Genomic DNA, 18,450 nt, shown 5'->3' with positions numbered 1-18,450 from the left:
TAAAAGGTCAGAAGGGAGAACTCTTGAGTATGGCCTAATAGTTTGCATTCCCTGGTGTGGCCACCAATGAATGGGGAATAACCCTGAACATGTTACATGAAGGTTGGCTGATGAGTCGTTAGAACCCGGACCTCAAGGGGGATTGCGTTATTGCATTTGTCTGTTGCATCACTTTGCATGAATAGAATTAGAAATATAATACTACTTGTACATAGAAATGCAAATGTTCACACTGTTTGCATTTTGAGTTATGAGTCATGAGTCATGTTCACTGACCTGTATCTATGACTTGCCTCCAGACTACCCCCCTATGGCAAGCCTTGACTGCTCGACCACAGCTACTACTGAGAGTCAAATGCAAAAAGAGTACTTGGCTCAGTTGCGAGGGATCCATAGTAGATCGGGTCCCGGGGCATCAGGACTAAAAGGCCTCAACCACCCTTCGTGCTCTGTGGCCCTCCGACAATTTATATATGAGGTTTTGTGGAGTTATCTGGCGGTGTAAAGTTCTAGAAAGCAACCTGCAAAAATCCAGACCTTTAGTTGCTCTCAAAAGGCCCACTTACACTATTAGGAATACATTTCAGTGAAATGAATTCAACATTGTGTTCTCAAAAGTCAAGCCCTATCTGGCACACCTTTAGCAAACGGCTCAGCGACATGTCTTGTTGAGAAGAATGAAAGTTTCTGACCAGCATGTAAAGGTAACCAAGAAGAAGGAGTAAACAACAAAGGTGATGGCTACAATGCTTGCAAATGCCTCACGCCACATTCTAGTGCAACCTTTTTGCCCCCTGTGCCATTCTAGATGGGGTGAGGGGTATCGGGGACACAAACAAATCAGTTTTCGTCCTACACTCAAAACAGCAGTACTAAGACTGCTCCGTCAGGAAGAGTCCAGTACAGTTTACCTGGTCACATACCCAGTGAAAAGAAACAGCCAGTCCCATACTGATTTTAGTCTATTTGGGCTTCATCAGTGAGTTGCAATTTGATCCTATGGCACAGTGAGCACAAGATACACATCTGGGTATACCTGCCTCACTTAGGGCAAAAGAAATGGACTGGAAAGCTGTCCAGAATAATATCCTGTGGCAAGCATTCCACCCATCAGCTAGCTTTACATTTCTACCAAAGAGGAGCCAACTCCCTGTCTGTTCTTGTGTACTGAACACAGTTATTTATAATTAAAGTGTAGGTTTACAGGAAGTCAGCAAAGATTGTACATCTTTGGTAGATATCCTAGAGGTATTTCAGCACTGGTAACCAGCTGATCAATACAATTCTGCATAAGTTGATGCCCACTGGTCAAATATTTGGACAAGCTCTAATACAGGATAATGCTGTTGCTTGCTTTCACTATGCATAATCACACTATACTGAGCTACAAACTAACTGGTGCAGGCACTATTCAATATATAAAAAGGTCCAAAGAAATTGTAAACAAAACTTTTATTAAACATATCAAAGTAGTAGTACAAATTTTAACCTAAAAATGGGCACCATGATTCCTGCATTCGGAAACAGTCTGATAACTGAAGCATGTCCTAATTAAGGGTTTATGTTGAACTCTTTATTCGGGATATCACTTCATTCACAAAAGAGTTATTTGTAGCCATCACTTCTGCCTTCATTTGCTTTAGTTTCTTTTTAATATCGTCTTCCGACATCTCGCCTATTGGTAGAGCTTTAATCTTGGAAAGGAAAGACTGGATCATTTTTTCACCTTCCTGGAAAACAAAGCAACATGTGTATTAATCATTCGGTAAACCAAAACAATAGGTGCAGATGATGAACTGAATTGTAGAACATTTCCCTGTAACTTGTGTGACATATGGAAGCTAATGTTGCAAGAAAGTGACTTTCCAAATGACAATGCACCACTTGTGGACTGATGATGCGTTTTTTTTTTTTTTTTTTTTTAAATAACTCTGCAGGATCCAGTGTACCTGATCTGACACCTAAAACATCATAAATTGGCATTACCCAGTTGACATAGTTAACTTCCCAGTATGGCCGTAGTATATGGTGTAAGAAAATACATCAGTGACATTGAAAGTTAAATGTCACCTGTGGAGTGCAGCAACTACTGTGCTTTTCACTAGGCTGGCACGGAAAACATGGCTTTGGGCCCACATGTGTAGCCTGATAGCAGCATACTTTAAATCTTCACAAGAACAAGTGAAAGTAACCATTTTGACAGGAATAAACACTGCTTTTAAATATTAAGTCACCTCTAAGTTGAACTTGTAGCCCACAATGTAGAGTGTCTGGTATTCAAGTAATTTAATGTTTACATGTTCCTACAAACACTAGCCACCAAATTGCTGTTTTCACTTTTAGATCTGTAGGTGAGTTTATGACTCAAAAGCTGAAGCACAGTAATATGCTAATAATATATGTTTTGTTTGTAATAAGATATAGATATTGTTCAATCACAGTTTTAAATATTTATTAAAAATCCAAACCTATGGTGAAGTTGAATTTCTGATAATATACTGCAAAACTAACTTCGAAAAAGCTATACTTTCTCTGCATGAAGCCCCTGTAAGTTAGCATTAGCCTGTCTGCAGCTGGCCTGCCACTGCTGCGGTGATGAGGTGTGAAATACTGTTCTTAGAACAGAATGTGTGGATGGTGGAGTCTTTGGCTTGTGGGGTCCACCAAAACAAGTGGCTGTGCCCTACACTGCACTGGAGAAGGTGGGTGAAGTTACCTATCATATGGAAATGGGGACACCTCCATGACACTCCCACTGAGTGATTAATGACAACCACCTGAAATCCCACTTTGGCATGGCTGGCATGACCATGTCGATGGTGACAGACTGGGGGAGGGGAGACAAAGTGAAACAATGAGAAAGATGGCTCAGTGGAGGGAGTTGTACTCTCCACTACGCTGACAGACCAGCAGCAAAAGGACTGTCACCAGCCGTTAGGCCAGTTCGGTAGTCTGTTCTCTCCAACACCTGGCCCAGTGGTGTGTCCATGGCATGCTTACTGATGACAGCTTTCATGTCAAAAACAACATCTACAGGCTTTCAGATAAAGTGAGTCAGAGCATCATCGAGAAAATGGCCAAGATGCTGTCTCAGGGGGTCACTGAGTCTTCCAGCAATCCTTGGTCTAGTCCCATACTGGTCTCTCAAAGGGGTACGTACCCAAGAACTCCGGTTCTGTGTGGTTATAGGGGGCTGAATGCTGTCACAAAACCCAACACTCAGTCCCATTTCTATAGTCGGACAAGGGGCTGCCAAGTATCTTGAATTTAACATCTGGGTACTGGGAGATTGCAGTAACTGAGGGGGATGAGGGGAAGTTTGCATTTTCAAACCCTGAGGGTCACTTTCAGTTTAAGGAGACTACTTGGCTCACCTCATGGAAATGCTTCAGACCCGGCCGTAACCAGGCATGGCTATCAAAGCCAGTAAGTGCTGGATATGGTAAAGATGTGTGGTTTACCAGGGCCATCAAGTTGGGTGATGGCCCGGGTAAGCCACACCCAATTCAAAATAGAGCATAATAGCCTGGGAGCCCCCAAAACATAGATTCAGGTCATGGCTTTTCTTAGTGTGACTAGGTGTTACTTGTATGGCACGACACCACTGCAACCCTTCTGACTGCTAACTTTCAAGAAACAGCCATAGAACATGATCAGGATGGATGAGTGTCTGAAAACCTTTGACACGCTAAAGGAGGCGCTGTGGACTGCACCAGTCTTCAAGGGGCCTGATTTTAGCCAGGAACTTATTGTCCACAAAGATACTTAAGAGCATGTGGTAGTGGTAGTACTGTCACAGCTAAACGGTTTATTAATCTATTTACAGAGCACTACAAATACCTATGAAGGTGTCCCAACGCTAAGCACTGACTCCAGTTCAATTGAACCAAATAACATTACTGAGGGAAGAGCCACGTTTCAAAGGCTTTTCAAAAAGCAAGATGGTCATCCAACAGCCGGATGTAAGTTGGCAATAAAGTTAAGAGATGACTTGCTTGAAATGAAAGCGATCTTCCTCTAACATGAACTTGTTTGGATTTTGGCACACAAAATAACCTTGAGTTGGTATAGTGTAACAGACAAGTGGGTTGGTAGTGACAGAATTTCTGTTGCAGAAAAAGAGGACCCTTCTTCTGAAATGCTATTTGAGCCAAGCAAAGAAACTTGAAAATTATTCTCTTGTGTACTAGTCCAGACGGCTCAACTGTCAACTAAACAATACATCTTTTTGACACAGAAACTCCAGGACTCCTTTAACGTGACTGTAGAATGAGGGAACTCCAGCTCTTCTAGTAAGCACTGTCTACAGGTTGGTCTTCTGTACAACCTCAGAGGTCACATTTGGTTGCGACACGCACACGATAATTTATACACCTGCTGAGATCTGAAATTGCTATGCAATACAAAGTCCATGACTTCCACGCCATACACTCTGAGAAGTTTTGATGTGTGCTGATGGGGTAGAGACTCAGTCCCATATTATACTTTCGGCCTGGGTTTTGTTTTTCAATTATCCCAAATTGGCTAAAATTCTGCTTGCTTTGACTTTTAATGATCATTGTATTTAAGATACCCTGCATTGATTCTCACATCTGCTCTTAAAACAATAAACAGATTACTGCTAAAGGGGAATAGAGTATCAAGTAAGCTAGATCTGAGATCAGCATATCACAGGATAAGACTTCATCTCACATTGGCATGTAGTAACAGCTTTTAAAACACCTGACGGCATTTTTAAAGTCGAACACTCAGGGCCTCATTTTGAGTTTGGCAGGCCATGGAGGCCACCCGCCAACCCCTTTCGGACCGAAAACCGCCACTCCCGTTTCCGCCTGCTGGCCCTAATATGAGTTTTCTGCTGGGCCAGTGGGCAAAAACAGCGTTTCCACCCACTGACCCAGGGGAATACGCACCACAACATTGACGCCAGCTCTTAATCGAGCTTGCGGCAATGTTGCAGTGCGTCAGGTGCAGCAGCACCTGCCATGCTCTTCACTGCCTTTAATTCAGGAAGTGAAAAATCGCAACGGGGCTGTCCATGGGGGCCCATGCCCCATGGGGCCCCCGGAACCCCTTTCCCACCAGCCTTTGCATGGTGGTGTGGCCGCCATGCAAAGGCTGGCAGAAACGCAGTTGGTAGTCCAGAGGGCAGTGCTGCTTGTCAGTCTGCGGTCATATTATGGCAGTCGGACCGCCCCAGTCCTTAGACTGCCAGACTTGTAATAAGGCCCTCAGACTCTTAACTGGCCACTGCAGCGTCATTCCTAAAAGTGAAACAGAAGAATTTATAAAGGGGCACAAAATATACATTATAATCAGTAGGTCATTCTGATTTATTGGAAAAAACTGTCTATCACTACACTGACTGTGGTTACACAGGGAGTGACTACATAGCTATTAAGTCCCAGGAAAGATATATTCAAGGTCCATAAGGTCCAATATTGCCATCTGGAGGTTCTGTTGACAACATAAACCATGAGGCCCAAAGGCAGTGATTGGGAAGAAAAAGTTTAGCTTTTAATGATCTTTTATGAATAAACTGTTGATAAAACAATAGACAAAGGGCCAGTGCATTTATATGATACTGTGACATTTACTGAATAATGATGCATTCCCCACATTTGTCACATGATTTGAAACATAGTATGCAAATGTTAACACACAAGTTGTTCATAGGTGAAATGGATCAAAATAAAAATAATGGATCAAAATAATAATAAACAAACAGTCTAACCACTGCCAACTGCTCGGGGTAGCATTCCAACCCTTGTTTGATGTGCCACAGGAATCAAGATAAAAGAGGAAGAAGACTTCCAAGAGATATGAAGTATTTATTTAGACAACAAAGCATTTGATGACCTCCTAGGCCAGCGGCAACGGAAGCAGTCTTGCAAGACCTAATAAGGCTGAAATTGGTCTGGGGTTGCTTGTGGTCCCTTCTTGAGGGAGGCTCACCTGTCAGTGTGTGATGGACTATCCCCAAGAGGAGCTGGGTCAGTACTAATCTGCATAAGGTGGGCCTTTGTCTACAGTTCTAGAGTTGGTTAATAATGATGAGATAGACTGTTGCCCCAAATGATTGCCAAAGATTAGACTATTTGCAAGCATTCCTCCTATCATATTTTCCTCATCCACGTGAGAATTAATCCCTATCGTTAAATCCTTATCCTCCTTGGATCAAGTGTCAGAGGCCATGCTGCCTTCAGAGGAACGCTGTTATGTGATAGCTCAATTATTTGCTAACAATGTTGCATCTATTTATTCTACGTTCCCTGAGGCGTCCAGGAATGCTCCATGCCTCAGTTTATGGTTTGATTAACTGTCAGACAGTTCTGGGCTATCCGCGTTTAGAGGCACTGAACCAGAGGAAATGCCTTCCTGATGGCAACAGTGAAGTCGGGTTCCCCTTTTGATCCTGCAGCTCCAGGGGTTCTGGAATAAGGAATGTCTGTCATAGCACCTATGCTCTGTGACCTTCTAAACAGCTCCTTTAAGGCAAGAAAGGCACCTCAGCACTGGAAGCATGCCACTATGATGCCTCTTCTTAAAAATCCTGTTCTGGATCCAACTAAACCTGAAAATTTCAGGCCTATCGTGCTGCTCCTTTTTGCCTCTAACATGGCTGAAAAATGGGAAAATCAGCAGCTATCCGCTTTCATTCAGACAAAAAGATCTTTTTCATAGGACTCAGTCGAAGTTTCACCCCTTTTACAACTCGTTGCTATTAGCGTTGGAGTCCATTCGCTAAATCCCAGAAAGGAGCGATACAGCAGCAGTGTTGATCTTGGACCTCAGAGAGGCTTTCAACACTGTCACACAACCGTCTGCTTGAACAACTGTGGTGTTGCGCTGTCGGAGACATCGCTTTGCAGTGGATAGCTTCCTTTCGGCAGGATCGATCCTTTCAAGTGCTGCTGAAACCTTTTCAATCTCAGATTCTCCCACTGCAGCAGGGAGTGACTCAGGGCTCCTCTTTGAGCCCCATGCTTTTCAATCTATATATGCACCTCCCTGGCAGATATCATCGAGCAGTACGGATTTGACATAATTTCGTATGTCGATGATACACAACTAGTTATCACCCTGTGTCAGAAGGAATCGGACAATGCTGCGCTGATAAGGGCCTGTTTGACAAAGGTGGACAAGTGGATGAACCTGAGTTGTCTCAAACTAAATGCTGGAAAAACTGAGGTACTTATTCTTGGAAACCAGCCATCAATCTAGTCCTCTGCCTTGTGGCAAGAAGTGCTAGGCCCTACGCCCACTCCTAAACTGAACATCTGGTTTGATGCCAAGCTTTCTTTTGATAAACAGATCACAGCCCTAGCAAGCAAGTGCTTCAGGATTTTAAAAACCCTCAGCAAGATTATTGGACTTCTCCCAAATATATAAGCTTATTATTCTTAATTGTATCACTAAAACAAATGTGATCCAAGCATGTGGAACTTCCCTTTGGATAATACAGACAAACCCTGGAATTTACATGTTGCATACCTACCCGGCGAAAGATTTTTCTTCAAAGTTTAGAGTATGACTAACAACCATTTGCTTGAATCTGGCATGATTTCACACTTTTACATAATTGTAATCATACAATACATTTGATCTGGTACAAATATTCACTTTGGGCTTCTGTGTTCCACTCTCCTACAACACCACTTAATTTCGTTTACCTGCCTTCCAAAATTGATAAAAAGCTTTTTCACATGAAAAAAGAAAACAATATGGCACCAATAACCACTACATTTAATACTAAATTTGCACATTTAGATACATCAAATTCAACCAAACCAGAAGCAGTTTCACTGTGATGCGCGACATAATGAGTGTAGGCAACTGTGAAAGGGAAAAATGAACTTAATTTAATGTATCAATTTCTTAGTGTGCCAACTTATGGATCTAAGCTTCAAGGTGACAATTACATGTACCACCACAAACAGTGTGAACAACAAACAAACAAAGATGAAAACATTAGCACAAAGTAGGTGGAATAATAAAACTCACAACATTTGTAGGTTTGCCGGTTAATTCTTAAAACATAAGAAGCCTGTGAAAGAATCAGTGGGCAGCTGATTTCATAACACTTCATGCCACCATTTTAGAACAAATAATCTGAGATCAGCTGGGTCAACGCAATTGTCTCAGTTTCAGGAAAGGCAAAGAACCGTGGAGTTTACAAGTTTATTACAATTTGCACGATTAATTAAAATCATAGCAAACATTACAATATAAACAAGCATTTACAATGCATCGGGTCTCGCGTTTGCTCGTATTAGAGCCGATCGCGTTGTAAACTCCTAACCCGACTTTTCACCTATCGGGCAAAAGTGCATTTATGCACGTAACCCGAAAAAGTGAAATCAAGTAGGTAAAGCGCTCGACTTCTGCCATGCGAGATCGGGCTCGTAAATTAGTTTTAAAAAAAAGTCCACCAGCCGGATGGAAAACAGCGAGCCTCGCATGTTTTCTGTACTTGGTCGCTGCGCTCGAGGAGGGCTAGCCACTGGAAAAGGCATGACCTATGCGTGCCTTCGACTAATGAAAGCAAGCTGATTTAATTAGGGAAGCCCACAAACCAATAAAAAGCACTGACATGAAGTTGACAGGGCTCGGAGCCCTTTTCTAAATACTAAAGAGTCTCCCTGCTATACGCATGCGCGAGCGCATGCAAAGCAGGCTCGACCCTAAAAACGGGAATAAAAAAAAAAAAAAAAAGATTTAAAAAAAAAGAACAGTGCCAAGCAGATTCCATAAGATACCACTGACAAATAAGAAACGTGCACCATTGCATGATTAATATGAAAACGTAGCAGCGAAAGCCCCGTTCCTAATAGCAGCACTGGAAGATCATACATCATACAGTTTATAAAAGATACCGCTACCAGGATAAAAGGCAAGCTGTCACATAATTAGCAATATAGCAGCTAAAAACCCCATCCATAATTGCAGCCACAGGAGATCGCAGGGACGCTTAAACAAATGCTCAACAAAAAATGAAAGTGCTAAACAGAGCCTACAGAAGCCAGAGAACCGTTTGCCTATGTATTTTAAGATTAAAGTGCAAAATGTGCATATTCCAGCTAACAATAAGGTTGCATGGTCAAGAGCTCAGTAAACGCGCAAATACTAAACAGAGTATACAGAAGTGAGAGAACCCAATGTATACTAAAGTTAAAGTTCAAGATGTGGAAGTTCCAGCTAACAACGAGGTCTCTTGGTCGACCCTACAGGGGACCATGCCCCACGCAGTGTTATGGACTTTGCTCTCAAGTTGAAACATTTTTGAGCACTGACGAGGCAATTGTCATAAACTTAATGAATCTTGCCCTCAGTTGACAAGAGTCACCTTTCAGACATTCAATTACAGCTCTTTTGCAGACCCTTATGCTCAGCTGCCTGAAAATTGGGCGAAGATAATATTGCCTGGGTGAACTTAAAGGGCACAAGCATGAAACATGTAAAAGTGACTCCTCCTTATAACCAGAGCCCATATATAAAATGTCAGGGATGCCAGTCAAACGGCCATACTTGAAATGCTCTGAGTGGTAGTAAACTGAAACTCAAGTGCATTAATTGTGACTTTACTGTAAAGTCCACAGGAAGTGACAAGTAGACAGTGGTAAATGCAGAGGAATTTTCGGGTCAGCATGCTTTTTGATGTTAATGGACCGTAAGTCCTCATGAGCTGACAAGAGCCTCACGTGCTTCATCAGTGCTTTTGTCACATTTTTCGACGGCAAAACAGAATTCAAAAGGTCCCAGGCAACCAGATCATCTGTGGCTGCCTGGATAAGCTTATAGGTGTCAGATTGTGGATCCTGTGTATGCCTCATAAGAGTTTTTCTTTTTAACGACTCATGCTCTGCACATGCAAGGAGCACATCGATAGGAAGCTGGGGAACAAAGCATAATTTTGTTGAACTCCAAAAAGAGCTGTGCTTGAACAGAACATGCCCGTAGGTTAAATATGCACCTGTAGCATTGGCACTGAGCACGGTCACATCAGCTTGTGATACAACTTAGATTAACAAATGCTCCGTATGCCAATGGAGGCATTAATTTGCTTTCAATGACTGCAAATTGCAGTCAGGTCAAGGCCAGAGAGATTTCAAAGTAGTTGCTAAAAAGCAAAGGTAAGAGCCTTGGCTGATGATGATAGGGCCTCAATGTGCGGGGTAGCAAGGCCGCATTTATTAGGCCAAACTCCTAGGTACTTGATGCTAGGTACTCTTTCAATCTTCTGGGCATTTATGTACCATGCACCTTTTTTGTTTTTCTTATTCCCGAAGACTACGATCTTAGTTTTCGATGTGTTAATACCGAGTTTATTTTCCTTGCAGTACTTGGCCATAAATAAGACCCTTTGGAGACCAACTGCAGTTTGATAAATATTGTGTCGTTGGCATATTGTACCATCTGCACCGTCTTCCCTTGGAGTTTTGGTGGAAAACAGTTATACCCCCCCCACCCAGGTGGTCATTAAAATCTGCAAGGTACAGATTACAGAGTAAAGGCGCTAAAATACAGCCTTGCTTAAGGCCCTGATAGGTGAAAATCTTGGCTGAGTAGGCCCGTTTGCTTGTCATTCGTACTCTGACTTAAGTACTGGTGTGGAGGCTCCTAATTCTATCCAACAGTTATGGAGGGATACCCCATGCATCCAATTAGGCCCACAGCCGTAGTCTATCCACTTTGTCGAAGGCTGTTGCAAAATCAATAAATGCACTATAAAGCTGTTGCACCACCCTTTTAATTGCATTCTTGATCAGGGTCGACATGCATAGTAGTTTGATCTCCGTCTTTTGGAGCCCCTTTTGGAATCCGTTCTGTGTGACATGAATTATTTTATTCTGTTGCGCCCAACCTTCCAATTCCTTATGGAATATTTGTGCAAAACATTTCCCCACCACATTCTAAGGGCGACAAGTCTGACATTTTCAGGCTTGTCCTGTGCACCCTTCTTATGTACTGGGGCTGGGAGGGATCCGCACCAACTCTCAGGCACCAGCGCATTCAAAAAGCAATAGTTAAATAGAGGGATTAGAACGGTGGTCCATGTATTGATTGCCACCTTAAAAATACTTGCTGGAAGGCCTTTGGGTCCAGGAGCATCAGTAGAATGGATTGACACAAGGACTTCCCGAAACATTCCGTCTGTGATTTGGATTGCAAGGCCACCTGCAGGATTGAACAGTCCAACTGAGTGTGATGGTATAATAGTCTCCTGTTCGGCATAGTGGTCAAAGGATAGCAGAGATACATATGCCGTTCAGTTAGCCATAGGAATGTTAAACATCTCCTCTCAATTACGATTCCCACTCGCCTTATAGACCATTAGTCAAATGTTAGAATCCCTTGCCTTTGTTGCTGAAGACTGCTAGCCATTGAGAATCTATACCACGCTGTTATTTCATGTAAAGGCATTGCCTGTAGTTGTGCGTTGACTTGATCTTTTCTCTTGGTGCCATATCTGTTGGATCCTTACGCAAACAGCACTTATACAGCTATTAAGCTCACTTTTAAATAACATTAGTTCATTACCGTTCGTCATAGGACCTTGGCAGGGCTGCAGATTTATTAAAACATTTAATAGTTCGTTTGTGAAGACTGGCCAGGTTTAAACTAGAACAGAAAACTGTATGTGAAAGGAAAGTATCAAGGAATGTTGTAGTTGGAAGATTCAAGTTTACATGGCACCTAATATGTTTAATAGGTTCTTATCCTGCTTGCTCTCCCAACCGAGTTTCCTTGCGTAAGGAGGCAGTCATCAAATGCAATGAACATGACAGTATTGTGTAGTCACTTAAAAGATTAAGCTAAATTTGGAAAATTTTAGATCCGATGGAAGTCTTGGAGAGAGACCCATAAGTAGTTGAGTGTTGCCAGTCTTTCGCAAGTGATGTGCGTATATGCAGTAACTCAATCTGAATTGCACCTACCATTCAGGGTGTGCAGGCCCATGGTGTGTGGACTAGAGGACAACTTGGTATCCAGTTTGGAACTTCGACGAAGAAGAGGAATTTAAAGATGAAATGTTCCAGAATGTGTCCTCAACATCTATCCACTCGTGATCATTCATCTGTTTTCATAGATCTGTATTGAAATCACCCACTAAAAGCCAGGTACACCAACGGTAGTCCTGTTGTAAATCTTGCAATATTTCAACGAGATAATGGATTGTGGACCTTTTTCCTCATGGTTCTGGTTAATGTAAATATTTTGCCAGTATTATAAAGAAATTGCGTGATTCCCTTGTGTTAAGGGAGATGCAAATTTGATGATGATGACTGCTCTGTTTAATTCGGCCACGGTAGAGATGGTGAAGTACAATTGATGGTATACATCGATTGAAACACCCCAGAGGTATGGACCCCCTTAGTGGATCTGAGTGCAGGTGAATGATATTCTGTGTAATCCAACCAGGGGTTTTCACATAATTGCCATGTTTCTTGCAAAATCTAATTGAAGGTGTGTATAAAATCCAAATGAGGTTAGGAGGACATTAAAGAGTTGTATCCCCTAATGTTCTAAGAGGCGGGTGACAATGAGGTTGTCACCTTACACGCATGAGTGTTAGGACAAATGTGGGGTCACATTAATTAAGCTGGCTTTGACAGAGTTCAAAGTATTCACTAAATGACAAACTCTGCTCCATGACACAAGATCTTTGTACATGATTACATCATTATCGATCAATCATGAATTTGTAAAGCGCACTACTCACCCGTGAGGGTCTCAAAGCGCTGACATGGGATGGGGGTGTGGGGGAGGGGAAGGGAAGTGGTGCTGCTACTGGGCGAACAGCCAGGTCTTGAGAAGTTTCCTGAAGGTAAGGTGGTCTTTGGTCTGCCGAAGGTGGGTGGGAAGAGTGTTCCACATTTTGGCCGTGGTTCCTGCGTAGAGGGCATTGCCATAGTCCAGTTTGCTGCGTATGAGGGCTTGGGTGACTGTTCTTCTGGTTTCAGTGGGTATCTATTTGTAGATCTTTCGGAGCATGCTGAGGGTGTTGAAGCAGTAGGAGGAGATGGCGTTGACTTGCTGGGTCATGGATAATGAGGAGTCCAAGATGAATCCTAGGTTGCGTGTGTGATCGGTGGGAGTCGGAGCGGCTCTGATAGTGGCAGGCCACCAGGAGTCATCCCCTTGCGGAGGGGGTGGAGCCGAAGATTAGAACTTCCGTCTTGTCAGAATTGAGTTTGAGGCAGCTACTTCTTCATTCGTTCGGCGATGGCCTTCATTTCGTCATGGAGGTAGGTCTTGGCGGAGTCCTTGGTGAGGGAGAGGATTCACCGGGTGTCTTCGGTTTATGAGATGATGTTGAGGTTGTGGGATCGGGCGATGTTAGCGAGCGGGGCCATATAGACGTTGAAGAGTGTCTGGCTGAGGGATGAAAACTGGGGTACACCGCAGATGATTTCGGTGGCCTCCGAGCGGAATGGGGGGAGGTGGACTCTCTGGGTTCTGCTGGTGAGATAGGAGGTGACCCGGTCCAGGGCTCTGTCGCAGATTCCTGCATTGCTGAGGCATGAGCGTAGGGTATGGTGGCAGATGGTGTAGAACGCGGCCGAGAGGTCCAGAAGGATGAAGGCTGTGGTTTCGCCATTGTCCAGTATGGTTCTGATATCGTCAATGGCAGCGATGAGGGCGGTTTTGGTACTGTGGTTGCTGCGGAATCCGGATTGGGAAGGGTCCAGGGTGCAGTTCTCCTCGAGGATGCGGGTTAGTTGGCTGTTGACAGCCTTCTCAATGACTTTTGCCAGGAGTGAGAGCAGGGAGACAGGCCAGAAGTTCTTGAGGTCCTTTGGGCCTGCCTTGGGTTTTTTAAGGAGGGCGTTGATCTCGGCGTGTTTCCAGCTCTTCGGGAAGGTGGCGGACTCAAAGGAGCTGTTGATGATCTTCCGTAGTTGGGGTCTGATGACGGAGCTTGCTTTTTTGAGGATGTGGTGAAGGCAGGGGTCAGATCGAGAGCCGGAGTGAATGGTGTTCATGATTTCGAAGGTGTCGTTGACGGGGGTCCAGGAGAGCAGGAGGTTGGTCGGAGGTGAATCTGTGGTGTTGGTGGTTACCGGGGTGGGGGTGGGCTCGTGGGGGAGGGGTCTGGGTGCTGAAGCTGTTGTGGATGTGTGCAATCTTGCGGTGGAAGTAGTAAGCTAGGGAGTCACAGAGGTCTTGGGATGGCGTTGGAGCTGGGATTGTAGAGTTTCATCACAAGTTTCGAGAGCTCCTTGTGGCTGTATCAAGGGCGACGAGAGACTGGTGGTTTTGAGTACCTTGCAAGACTGTATGGCAGAATGTATTCTTTGCCCTGTAATGCATACTCAGGATATAACAAAATACTCAGCAAGTCGGATCCCTCTGCATTCACGGGATTGGGCCTCAAAGGGAGTGCTGGAGGTACCCCAGTGTCCCTTTGACACCTTGTCTGGTGGTGCCATAATCCCAACTAACGCTGGCCACTTCTACCAGGTTCCGGGGGACTAAAAGTATTCTCATCTTGCTGTTGTATGGATTTTGATGTCTCCTCAGTGTCCCTTTGCCCCGTCATCTGAGATGATCCTGTAACCAGCTGACGGGGGCCTAGTCTAATAATTTGCTGGTGCCAGAGAGAATGATCATGAAGCTGTTGATCTTGAGGATTGTCTTCTTTATTTATGTGGATCAAGGAGCAAATAGAGTTTATTACCACATACTTATCAGCACGCTGGTGTTAGCCCCTTCTTCTCGAGTGCCCTGCTCCTCTATATGATTGAGCCCCATTTGCATTCCAGTTATTTGATTCGTTTGAGACCCCTGGGATGAACTACATTTGGTAGTAACTCCTTGTGCTGTCATAGGGACGTGATTTAAGCTCTTGTCACGGGGTGCTATTGAAACTTCAGGAGTATTTAAATTCAACATCGGTGTCACCATTCCCAATGTGATTAGCATTTCAGTGCAAGGGGCAGACTGTTCACTAATGACACGTGCAGGTGCACCTCCAGGCTCAGCGGGCCCTTGATGTAAAAACACTGACAACTATTTTGTTGTGTTAACAGACCCTTTTTTCCATTTGTTAAGTTTTTTGAGTCACTTTTTATTCTTCTTTTTTTTTTTTTTTAGATTAATGGACCTGTTTGAGTAGGGAAGCTGGCCGGGCAAACCAGCTCCGCTTCCACATAAGTGAGATTGTTGTCAAATACCTGTGGCACTCCCTCTTCCTGACACTTTGTTGATCCACATTCGTGAGAATCTGTTGACTCTGAGGAAGCACGAGTCGAATTCGAAGTCATGCCAACTGTTTTTACGGCATCTGCAACAGGACTGACTGTTGATGCAGCCGGTAGTAAAAGGAAAACCTCTTTTTTTAAGTAAGAGGTTTCAGAAGCCATTTCCACAGGAAGGTCGGGCAGCTCTTCCAGAAGGTGTGAGCAAATGCATGTAACTTCATTAACTGGGGTGGAGTGCTGCGCACAAATTACTAAACAGTTTAATTTATTTAGTTTTTGATCAATGTCTTTTGTGTAATCTGCTAAATCTTGCAATATCATTATTTGGACGTCACGTTTGTCAGTTGTTTCCATTAATTGCCTCCATGCAGGTTCCTCCTTAAGATAAGTGCTCAGTGGCCTGCTTTGACATCCAACATCTGCTGCCGAACTATGAGAGGGAGTTGGGGCATGAGATGCCTCAAGCAAAGATTCAGCTTACAGCCCTAAAGGAACGCCCTGGTGTTTGATGGTTTCCACTAAGAAGGAAGGGGACAATGGGATGTTATTTTCTACTCGAAACTCTCTACGCACGGGGAGCCCACTGAGTTATCTGAGTTTTCTGATAATTTATGGTCAAAGAGGTAAACCTTCATCACTTTTCCAGGATGTAAGTTAGTTGGCCACGATTCCATGGGGACCGGCTCATTAATCTTTTTGTTTCAAGGTTGTGAGCTTCCATAAGATCGCTAGGGGTGACTATTAGAGCTTCCGTAGGGTGGCACGGAAAGATTGTTAGCTCATCAAGCAGGATCAAACTTTCGTCGTCAAACTAATTCATAAATGAAGAATTCTTATTTGACAGGCCAGCCACAGTCTTGTACCCTCATGATTGAGGATATTTGGATATCATTTTTTTTTTAACCACTGAAAGGGCTTTTTTGGCTACTGTGGAGAGTGAGTTATCATTATCTTAAGGGGGGGAGGGGCCATCGGACGTGCAATTTGAGCTGTGTAGTCAAGATCCTGTGCAACGAGGCCTGTAGCTGCTTCAGCCCCCAACAAGTGCACCTTCTCCTTCTGTTATATTTGCTCTTAAAATATCTCCTGATGCCCTCTCTACAAGCATTGTTTTCCCAAGGAATAGCTGCCATGCTTGACGGGGAATGCATAACTTCAGTAGCGGTAAATTCTGATTATAGTGGCCCGCCATATTTAGTGAAGATGACTCGCTCCTTCTGGCATGCTTTGTGTTTGATTTAATTTTATTTGTAACCTTTTTCTCTTTCCTTAATGGTGCCAAGTTGTGTAATGTGCCAAGTAGCGTAAAAACCATGAATGGAGTCATCCCCTGTAAGGACCTTAAAGTACTCTCATCTTGACCCAAGACTATATATGGCAATCCTAATTTCCTTACAGGTATATTTGGAACCCTTGTGATTTTGAAATCGAAGACCAACGGACAGCATAGTATAGCCTGGAAATAATAAGGGTCTAAACTACTTTGATTGATCCTTTGCTTATTTTAGAGAAAAAGAGAGGATCTTTAAAAAGGTATACAGAGCGCAATGAGCCGTAAATAAACTCCTAATTCTTGGATATTCACACATCTTCTTTAAAAGACGAATCACAAAGGCCTCTTTTAAATTACAGGCTATATGCCTCTTAAGAGAGGTATTAAGGTTGAGACAACTGTTCAGTAACCGTTTAATAAAAGCTGCAAGCAAGGTATCTTATTTTCTGTCATTGGCGTGCAAACGTCTGACTATGTTTACCAGATCAACTGGAGATAGTAAGTCAAAAGACGACAAGCTTACTGTCTCTAATACAGGCACCGGGAAGGGGGGGAGGGTTGGGGTGAGTAGTCAATATGTAAGGAGAATGGATTGTCAATTTGTTACTTATTTAATGATAAACTAATACAGGTTTAAATTGACCTTACATGACTAACAATCCACATGTTTATTTCTGTATGCATTCCCATTTTAAAAAGGAAATATGTAATGCATCCTTCTAGCTGCATTTTATCTGGAGACAGCAGTGAACTACCACAGGTTTTCGTGAATGAGATTGACCATGGGAGCAGATGAGATAAACATACTCCATCAAACTAACCCAGAGAATCATGCAGAATGTACTGTAAACAGAAAAAGTCCCATAAAAAGGGGGGAAAGAAAATCAAGGAATGGACAAATAGAAGGGAAGAGTGATTAGGGAATTAAAGAACAGGTTAATTACCGTCTATAATTCTTTCTGGTTGTGACAATATAGCCACAGATTCCTCACATTTTGAATACTCTCCAGAAGTCAGACTGGCTCTGGAACCATTTCCATAAACCTCTGTGCACCAAAAGGTGGTGCTGTGTGTCTCCACAATGACGATGTTCTGCTCCGGAAGTGACATGCATGGCTGATATAGGTTCAACCCATGAGCCTTGATGTCAATTGCTTAAGAAAATGTCTGCTCACCAAGACGTGGTGCCCCAAAAGCAAACTGATATCCCTTTGTGCAGATTACTAAATACTTGGAATCTTATTAAAGGGTACAGTACAATCACAAAACGGGAAGGATGGGAGATTCAGTGAGGAATCGGTGGCTAGGTAGCGTATCTACCAGAAAGAGCTTTACCAATGGTATGTAACTTTTTCTTCAGATAGAGACTTCTAGCTGCAGATTCCTCACATTCTGAATAGATACCAAAGCTGTACCTAATTGGAGGTGGGCTGTAAATGGACTCAAACTTTAAAATCCTTCAGGACTGAGTGGGCAAACTGCCCCTCTTGGCAGACTTGGCTGTCAAGGCAAAGGTGCTTCGTAACATATGGAGAGATGCCCAAGGAGCAGCCTGACCGATGTCAAGAACAGGGACTCCACGTGCTAGCACAGTAGTAGCAGCTTTGACCCTGGTAGAATGAGAATGCATGCAGTCCTTCTGGATGTGCTCTCAATGCACAGCACAATGCAGCGTGAGACGGTAAACTTATGTACAGCCTTAACTTCTTTCGCAATGGCAAACCCCACAATGAGCTGATCGTCCACCAGGTGGTCTTTGGTACAATCAATGTAGAAACAGAGAACTCTTGAGTCCAAGCGATGGAGTCTCTCCTCCTTAGAGGATGAGATGGAGCATAGAAAGCAGACAGGGTGACGATTGACTGATGTGGATTTGTGTTATGCGGTTCCCATTTTAGTAATAGGACTGCATGTTTAAGATGGCAGGACCACCAAGTGTGGGGGACTGAGTACACCCTATACAGCTTGACA

General features: G+C 43.5%; 1 protein-coding gene across 1 annotated transcript in view; it reads right to left on the bottom strand.

Moving 5' to 3' along the window:
• Positions 1-1,433: 1,433 nt before the first annotated feature.
• The window catches only part of MSH2 (mutS homolog 2), a 530,159-nt gene continuing 513,142 nt past the window's right edge, over positions 1,434-18,450 (bottom strand). The window contains exon 16 of the mRNA XM_069234037.1: positions 1,434-1,730. Coding sequence (XP_069090138.1) covers positions 1,560-1,730 — 171 coding nt within the window. The 3' untranslated portion in view covers positions 1,434-1,559. The remainder of the gene's footprint in view (positions 1,731-18,450) is intronic.

This window comes from Pleurodeles waltl, chromosome 5, assembly GCF_031143425.1.
Source record: "Pleurodeles waltl isolate 20211129_DDA chromosome 5, aPleWal1.hap1.20221129, whole genome shotgun sequence".
Taxonomy (NCBI): domain Eukaryota; kingdom Metazoa; phylum Chordata; class Amphibia; order Caudata; family Salamandridae; genus Pleurodeles; species Pleurodeles waltl.
This window is presented reverse-complemented; position numbering and strand designations above follow the sequence as displayed.